Below are 9,632 nucleotides of genomic sequence, written 5' to 3' on the forward strand. Positions count from 1 at the left end.
GATAGATAGATAGATAGATAGATAGATAGATAGATAGATAGATAGATGGATGGATAGATGATAGCTAGCTAGAGATAGAAATATATACATATGTGTGTATACAGATACATATATGTATGCATGGATATAGGATAGAAAAAATCAATTTCAGCAACATAAGACGGGAGAAATATGACTGTAGAACAGTTGTTCTGAAAAAGATCTGTAGGTCCTAGTGGACTGGAAATCTCAATGTGAGTCAGCAGGGTAATTCAGCAGCTAGTTAAATTAAAAAGATCTTGGGCTTGAGTTGAGGTAGTTTCTAGGAATAGGGCAACAATAGTCTCATTGTACTCTCCCCTCATCAGACTGACCAGGAGTGTGGTAGTCAGTTCTGGACACCACAATTTCAGAAGGCCATTGATGAGCTAGAGAGTGTCCAGAGGAGGGAAATCAGCAGTTCATGACACGTGTACATTGGTTGAAGGAATTGGGCATGTTTGGCCTGGAGAATACTCAGAAGGGACATGCTAACAGTGTTCAAGTATTTAATGGATTGTCATAAGGAAGAGAACCTCGCCCCATGCTGCTTGACCCCAGAAGTCAGAACCAAGAGCAGAATTTGCAAAGAATTTGGGTAGAATTTGCAAAGAAGCCAACTGAGGCTCAAAGTCAGGGGAAAATATTATCTAATAATTATATCAGACAAAAAATGAAATCATTTGCTTTGAGAGATGATGGGGTCCCCTGCTCAAGCAGAGGTTGGATGCCCATTTCACAGGGATATTATAATGAGGGTTTCTTTTATATATGGGTTAGGCTGGAATTAGATGGTCACTGAGATACCTTCTAACTCAAATTCTGTATTTTAGGCCTCAGTTTCCTCATCTGTAAGAGGAGGGGGTTGCACGAGATGACCTCCACAGTGCCTTCCAGCTTTGAATTTGTCACCTAACATTTTGAACACCTGCTTCACTGGATTGTTTTCAGGCTCAAATGAGAACAAGTTAAGGAGAGTTGGTCAGGAGAATTCTCTAATCATTTTGATGAGAATTTCAGTGTGAAGAACCTTGGGAATTAATTTAGAACTTATGGGACCATTATTCTCAAGCTGGAAGGGACTTCAAAGGCTCTCTAATGCAAACTCTCTCGTTTTACACACGAGGAAGCTGAGGTCCATGGAAGTCAAGTGATTTACACAAGGTCAGAAAGTAGTAAATGGCAGATATAGGATAACTGATGGCCTCTCTCTTCAAAGTCATCATTCTTTTCATGGTTCTGTGTTGTTTCTCTTAAGACATCTTTTAATATAGAGTATTGATATTTTATTGAAAGGACAAAGATGATTCCTAATTTGTCTGATACTAAGGCTACCCCAAAATGAATTGACTGGTTTGGAGCTGTCCCTCAGAACCTCCAAGTAAGTTTCAGTGACTGGGTCAACCCCTAAGATAAGAGAGATTAGAGCTTGGAGCAGTGATGATAATGGGCCAAAGGTTACATCTATAAAGTGCTTTGAGGGCTATAAAAAAAAAACAACTAGACAAAGGACAGTTACTGTTTATCACAACAGTTTGTGTGTGTGTGCCTTCTCCTACTCCTGAGTTTTCAATAGAGTTTATAATCTTGTAAGTGTAGAGCTAAAAGGGAATCACAGAAACAGCTTTTTCAAATTCCATCATTTTACAGATTTGGAAACTGAGGCACAGATAGGAAAAGTGATTTGTCTAATATCACACAGACAGTAAGTAGAACAGGTAGGTTTTAAACATAGCTCCTTTGGCTACAAAATTACCATTCTTTCCATGGCACTACATGATTTTCAAGGGTCAAAGGGTATCCAAAATCTGACTTTTGAAATGAGGGGGGTGTTACTATTAATTCTTCCCAATTAGCGCAACAATGACATGGTAAGAAATGGGTGTATTTGGGAGAAAGTATTCTTATTTTCCAAAGAGAAAAAAATTACTCTGAAAGTAGAACATTATGAAAGTGTATGAAGGAATGTCTGAGTCACTTTTTTTTTTTAAAGATTTAACTATGTTTTTCTTTCTGCTCTGCATCTGCAGTGCAAGTATAATTCCATGGCCTCTGTTAGCAAACCTTGCTGAGATGCTTGTCCCAATTCTTGCTGAGAGACTGACCTTGTGTCATCCAGTTTAATTGTCTGGGCACTGCAGATATGTTTCTTGCAGGTTTGCTGGCGGGGAGGCAGTTCCCCTCTCACCTCCTACCACTGCCTGCTGCCAAGAACAGCAAGCTGCCAGGGCATGCCATCTCCCATCTTCCTGGCTGGGTGGTGAATTAGGGCTTTCTGATTACTCTAAGGGATAGCAACCTGGGAAATTAAGAAAGGAAAAATTCCAGAGAGGGAGTCAGGGAAGACACAGAGGTCTTTAGCAGCCTTGCCTGTTAATTTCATGGTTCAGGGTCACTGCCTGCCCCTGGCTAAATGAGTCTCCTTGGACCATCATGCCTGGCAATGCCAACAGTGAACTTTCAAACTCGGTAAAGTTGTTAACATGGCTATAGATACTTCTCTAGAGATGGCTTTCTTTATAACTGCCTAAGAGTAACTCCAGGATTGAAAAGTGAATGAAACATTGCAGAATAGAATTTGAGAGCTGGAAATTACCTCCTTGGCATCCAGTCCAATTGACCGAAGAAAGCAGTGCCAATTATAATGTACTCAACAAGTGGTTGTTCAATGTCTGCTTAACAAGATACCCGTTCTGTGCTGCCGTCTGGTATTCACACACACACACACACACATACTTTCCAGTTTTCTTTTGTGTACTATCATCCTCCATTAGATTGTAAGCTCCTTGAGGGCAGGAACTGCCTTTATGTTTCTTATTTGTACCCCGAGTGCTTAGCACAATGCCTGCCACATAGTAGGCACTCAAATATTTACTGAATTTAATTGAATGAAGGGGTATCCCCCACCACTGAAGAAAAGTGATTTCATTTTTGGACAGCTCTCATGGTTTGGAAGATTTTGCTGACACCAGTTCTAAATTACCCTAATTATAAATTCCACTCAATGCCAGCCAGTTAGCCAATAAAAACATGATGAAAGGGATACTTAGATATGAAAGGTTAAAGTCTGTCCCTGTTCTCAAAGACCCCATTCTGATAGAGAAGACACCATTCAAACAACTGTGTGCAAAGACAATATATTCCACATAAATTGGAGATAACAGAGGGAGGTCACTAGCATTAAGGGGGATCAGGAAAGGCTTCCTGTAAAAGGTGGTATTTTAGCTGGAGCTTGAAGTTAGCTAGGGAAGTCAGGAGATAAGGGTGAAGAGAGAGAGCATTCCGGGCATGGAAGATGACCAGTGAAAATGCCCAATCAGGAGATGAAGTATCTTGTTTGAGAACAGCAAAGACAACAACATCACTGGATCACGGAATATGGTAGAGGAGTGAAAGGTATAAGAAGATTGAAAAGCTTGAGGGAAGGGGGTCTTACTATGATGGTCTTTGAATGCTAAATAGAGTCTTTTATATTTGATTCTAGAGGTGATAGGGACTCTCTAGGGTTCATTGAGTAGAGGTAATGTTGTCAATCCTATGGTTTAGGAAGATCACTGTGACAGATGAGTGGAGAATGGACTGAAGTGGGGAGAGACTTGTGGCAGGAAGACCAGCTAACAGACTGTAGTAATAATCCAGACATAATGGGATGAGGTCCTGCACTACAGTGATATCAATGTCAAAGAGAGAAGGGGACATATGTAAGAAACGTTAAGGTAAAATTGACAGACCTTGCCTACAGATTGAATATGAGAGGTGAGAGATTGTGAAAAGTCAAGGGTGACACCTAGGTCTTGAGCCTGAGGGACTGGAAGGATGGCATTGCCTCTGTAGTAATAGTGAAGTGGAATGGGGGGTGTGTGTCAGGGATTAGGAGGAAGGACAATGAGTTCTATTTTGGACAGGTTGAGTTTAAGACATCTATTGGACATCCAACTCGAGATGACGCGAAAGTGGTTTCATGTAGCAGTACTTACAGAAACCTGGGAAACATATTGGAAAACTTTTACTTAAACTTTTTTTAAGGGAGAAGTGTTTACTCTCAATATTGGTAGCCTGAGATACTTAGATATGCAATGACTTACCCACAAAGAAGAAAGGAAATAGATGTTATTAAGCCTCTACTATGTGTCAAATACTGTACTAAATGCCCAGTTTCGTGCAGCCAGTAAGTGTCTGAAGCTAGATTTGAACTTGGCTCTTCTTGATTTCAGTCTCAGTGCTCCATCCACTGGGTCAGCAGGCTCCCTGCACACCTAGGTCACACACCTAGTAAATGGTATAGCTAGGACTTGAAATCAGGTATTTTTGACTCAGCACTCTTGGATCATTCATTATTCCACAGCACCAAAATTCATTCATTCACTCACTCATTTAATAATGCCAACACCTCATATTTCTGAAACAGTGTTATCATCATTGTTTTTCTTGGTGGTCCAGACCTTTATGCCAGATCATGTCAGCAACTCCCAGGGAAGAAATTCCTTTTATTAATGCCGGTCAGCATCTGCTCTGCAACTTGTGGTCTTGAGAGATTTGAAAAAAATTAATGAGTGTTTAAATAAAGGAAAAGTGGTAGTACATTCCTCCAGAGTTTGCTTTCTAAATAGGTGTAAGCAGATTCTTGTAGAGTAGAAGGAAAATAACTTCAGAGAGGGAGGCACTATGGGTGATTATCACAGAGACAAGCCTGGGAGCTTGGAAGTGGAAGGTTATTTTATTCCCTTTTTACAAATAAGTAAACTGAGGCTTATTAAAGTTAGTTGACTTGCCCAGCATCACAAACCCAATACATTTCAGAGCCAGAATGCAAAGTCCAAGACCAGTGCTATTTCTTTCCATTGCTCAGTCTCAAGAGATTGGTTTCAATAAAAACTTAATCTTTGTGTTCAGAGCACTGCACTAACCACTGGAGGAGGGAAAACACTGAGATTACTGGCAGTGCCATCTTTCGTAAAACTTGCAGTCTGGTTTTGAAAACTATGAAGGAAAGGAATTATGCTTCATCCTGCCTCTGTGGCAGGTCAAGACAGTCAACTGGGTGCTTACTATATTGAGGTATTGTGCTAAGTATTAGGGACACAAAGAAAGGCAAAAACAGTCCTTGCCCTCAAGTGGCTTATATTCTAATGATATTGGGCAGGACTTGCCTAATTTAGACCTCAGATTCCTCATTGTAAAATGTGATGAGACATGACTGTTGTAAATGGAGTATCATGATCTGAGGACAGTACCATTTATAGGTGACCCAAAAGATAACGGAAAGACAAATGGTCACTAATTCACAGAATTTCTGAATTAGAAGGCCCTTCAGTGACCATCTAGTTCAACCATTATGTATGTGGTGGGGGGGGAGATCTCCCTCTAATAAATGCCAGGGAAACAGTCTATCTGGCCTATGCTTGAACATCTCCAATCAAAGGGACCCTACCATTTCTCAAGGCAGCACTTGCTATGTATGGACAGCTCTAATGATTGAGAAATTGTTTTCCTCCCTACCTTGAATCAAAATAAACTTGAAATGTCCATAAACCATCCATCTGAATATATCAAATGGGCAGTTGGGAATGAAGGATTGGAGGTCAGGAGAGAACTGGATATATTTGGGAGTCATCTGCAAAGATACTAATTGAATCCATGTGAGCTGATGGGATGTCCAAGAGAGATTGTAGAGAGAGAAGAGATAAGGGTCCAGAATGAATACCTAGAGTATATCCATTCATAGTGGGGAGGGATATGTGTGTGTGTGTGTGTGTGAGTATGCATAATGAAACTTCAAATGAGATATTTGTAAAGCACTTTGTAACCATTAAAGTTTTATATAAATGTTAGTTATTATTATTATTATTATCATTAATTGTAATACAAAGGATCCTTAGAAAAGACATAAAGAGAATCAGGAGAAATCAATATCATAAACGCCCAGAGAAAATAAATATTTAAGAGGGAGAGGGTCGTCAGCAGTATTAAGTTTTGAGAAGTCAAGAAAGATGAGGACTGAGAAAAAGTCATTAGATTTAGGAATAAAGAGATCATTGGTAGTATATGTTGAGTGGAGGGGTTGAAAAGTGTGGCATACACTCCCCAATTAATAAATGGTCAAAAGATATGAACAGACAGTTCTCAGAGATGAAATTAAAGACATCTATGAGAGTATGAAAAAATGTTCTAAATCCACTGTTGATTAGAGAAATGCAAATCAAAACAATTCTCAGGTACCAGATCTCACTGGCCAGATTGACTAAAATGACAAAACAGGAAAATGATAAATGCTGGAGAGGATGTGGATAAATTAGAACACTAATGCATTGTTGGTGGAGTTGTGAACTGATCCAACCATTCTGGAGAGCAATCTGGAACTATGCCCAAAGGGCTATAAATAGGTGCATACCCTTTGACCCAGCAATACCCCTTCTAGGGTTATATCCCAAAGAGATCAGAGAAGTGGAAGGAGGACCTGTATGTATGAAAATATTTATAGTGGCTCTTTTTTGTGGCAGCAAAGAAATGGAAATCAAGGGTATGCCTGCCCATCAATTGGGGAATGGCTGAACAAGTTGTGGTATATGAACGTAATGGAATATTACTGTGCTATAAGAAATGAGGAGCAGATGGACTTCATAATAACTTGGAGAGACTTATACAAACTGATGCTGAGTGAGAAGAGCAGAACCAGGAGAAATCTGTACACAATCACAGACACAACATATATGTGATGACTAACTTCAATAGACTGGGCTCCTCTCAGCAATGCAAGGTTAAAAGACAGCTCCAAAAGTCTCATGTTCAAAAGAGATGTCCACATCCAGAGAAAGAGCTGTGGAGTCTGAATGAAGATTGAAACAAGCTACTTGCTCTTTCTTTTCTGTTTTGTTTTGTTTCCTCTTTCTCATTGTTCACTCCATTGGTTATAATCCTTCTTTACAACCTGACTAATGATTAATGTGAAGATATTTGTAGATCCTATATTTGAGTGCATGCCACCATGATGGGGAGGGGGAAAAATGTGAAACTCAAGGGACTGTGGAACTGAATGTTGTAAACTAAAAGTAAATAAACAAATCAATTTTAAAAGTAAAATTTTGGGGCGGCCAGGTGGCTCAGCGAGTAAGAGCACCAGCCTCAGTGTCGGGATGACCTGGGATCAAATCTGGGCACAGATACTTAGCACCACACCCAGAAATAACTGGCCATGTAACCTTGAGCAAATTACTTAACCCCAATTGCTTTAAAAAATAAATAAATAAAATAAAATTTAAAAATTATAAAAAAAATATTTAAAGTGTGGCTTAAAGGTAGTGAAAAAGTGTGAGTGAATCTAGAAAGCTGCCCCTCCCCTGACATTTTAAAAGCACTTGGACTATGAAAGGAAAGCAAGATGATGAATGCTAGTTTGAAGAGATGGTAAAAATGGGAGGGATGAGATGGGATGAGAGAGGGATGAGAATGAGAGGGATCTGAACAGTTTGTAGTCATCAGGGATAAAGCAGTTGATAAGTAGAAGTTGCAAATTAAGAAGAGAAAGTGGATAGACTGTGGTAAAATAGACATATTAATTCATTGTTGGTGGAACTCTAAATTGGCCCAGTAATTCTGGAGAACCATTTGGAAGTCTACTCCTAGTCACTAAATTGTGCATGCATGCCCTTTGATCTAGTGAAACAATTTGTAGGTAAGCCTGTACCCCAAAGAGATCAAAGAAAGAGGAAAAGGACCCATATATACAAAAGCATTTACAGCATCTCTTTTTGTACAAACAAAGAACTAGGAACTAGGAACAAGGAAACTAAAGGTGAGTGACGTTTAGTGTCTACTGGGGAATGGTCAAACAATTTACAGTATATCAATGTCATGGAATACTATTGTACCATAAGAAATGATTAAAGGAATGATTTCAGTAAATCTTGGGAAAACAGATGAATTGATGCAGAATGAAATGAACAGAACGAGAACAATTATATAGTAACAACTCTGAAAACAAACCTTGAAAGCTTTAAGAACCATGTCTCCAGAAGGCTCATGATGAAGCACATTACCCAATTTCTGATGTAGGGATACTGGACTCAGGGTGCAGAATGAGATGTCTATCTTTTAGACATGGCCAAAGCAGAAGTTTATCTTTGTATAGTCATTATAAGGCGTTTGCTTTTCTTTCTCTTTTCCCGATGATGGTGGAGATGGGGGTAACAGGGAGGGAGCATTTTTTTTAATGACAATTTTTAAAAAGAGAGGGGATAATTAACAGAGCAGGCTCTTGAAAGAGATGGGAGAGAACTCCCATAAGTAGAGGAGTTTGAACTTATGTCTGTCTCCAATCCAGTCCTCTTTCTGCTTTGCCATGGCTTTCTATTAAAGCACAAATTATATCAGCCAGAAATAGTCCCTTTGATACTCCTCTTTCTTTTGTTAGCAGGACATAAACTCACAAATTAACTCAAGAACAGACCTGGGAAGTGACAAATATTAGTAGACTCCTATAAGGAGATAATGAGGTCTAGAGAGGTTAAGTTGATTGCCCAAAGTGAAAGAAACTCAGGGTAAAGGAATGATAGATGTTAAGTCTGGTTTGGGGACTGGCTGAATATAGTGGGTTAAATAAATTTGATTTCACTCATCAATCAGGACAACTCCCCAGGGAGGATCCCCCAAATTGAAGAGATTAACGTGTCAATTAGAGGTTTGGTCTTAGGTGGGGAGAAGGGCTTAGTATTAGGGAAGTTGGCTGGAATGGGTAGAAGGGAGATCCTCAGAGGCATAGGGCCCTTCATAAATAGCTATACCTCTCTTTCTAATAAAGAGGCCAAGGCCTCTGTTTAGAAATTTCTTCCCATTCTTTACTGTCTGGCATGGATACTTATCCCTTGGTGCTATAGATAAACTATTTATTCATATTCATATATACATATTCATTTTATTTCCTCTTTCCTCTTAGGTTAAAATGTCATAACAAATGCACCAAAGAAGCCCCCCCATGCCACTTGCTGATCATCCACCGTGGAGGTAAGGATTTAACACATGCTTTCTCTGGGGAGGGGGGTGGGCGGCTCTCTGCAGGCTGGATCTTTGGAGTGGAAGGCCAGCCAATTGGTATACCCATTTATTCCCCCTCTACCTCCATTGGATACAGCATGTCTTCTGAACAGTTAAGACCCTTCCTGGTACATCTGTCCTTCAGGTGTGAGGATGGACAGTCAAGATTGTAGACTGTGACAGTCCTAGACTGTGAGTTGTTATCTACTTAGGAAAAAGTAGTGACAATGAGGTCATACACATAATTACTAATCCACATAGTGTAACACATAGCACACAGCAATCAATCAATGCTCACTCATTCTCTCTGTCTGTGTCTATCTACTTATCTATCTATCAATCTATCTTTATCTATCTCTATCATTAATCTCTGAATCCATTCATTTGTCCTTCCTTCCTCCCTCTCTCCCTTTCCTCTCTCCCTCCTTCCTTTCCTCCCTCCCTCCTTCCTTCCCTCCCTCCCTCCCTTCCTTCCTTCCTTCCTTCCTTCCTTCTTTCCTTCCTTCCCTCCTTCCTTCCTTCCTTCCTTCCTTCCTTCCTTCCTTCCTTCCTTCCTTCCTTTCTTCCTTCCTTCCTTCCTTCCT

At 39.9% G+C, this 9,632-nt stretch overlaps 1 protein-coding gene across 1 annotated transcript in view; it reads left to right on the plus strand.

The window, feature by feature from the left end:
- Positions 1-9,632, plus strand: part of KSR2 (kinase suppressor of ras 2) — a 587,222-nt gene that overhangs the window by 438,410 nt on the left and 139,180 nt on the right. The window contains exon 8 of the mRNA XM_069081397.1: positions 8,951-9,016. Coding sequence (XP_068937498.1) covers positions 8,951-9,016 — 66 coding nt within the window. The remainder of the gene's footprint in view (positions 1-8,950; positions 9,017-9,632) is intronic.

The sequence above is a fragment of the Petaurus breviceps genome, unplaced genomic scaffold (assembly GCF_028583685.1).
Source record: "Petaurus breviceps papuanus isolate PSGF00001 unplaced genomic scaffold, PetGlider_PUasm1.0 99, whole genome shotgun sequence".
NCBI classification, from domain to species: Eukaryota; Metazoa; Chordata; class Mammalia; order Diprotodontia; family Petauridae; genus Petaurus; species Petaurus breviceps.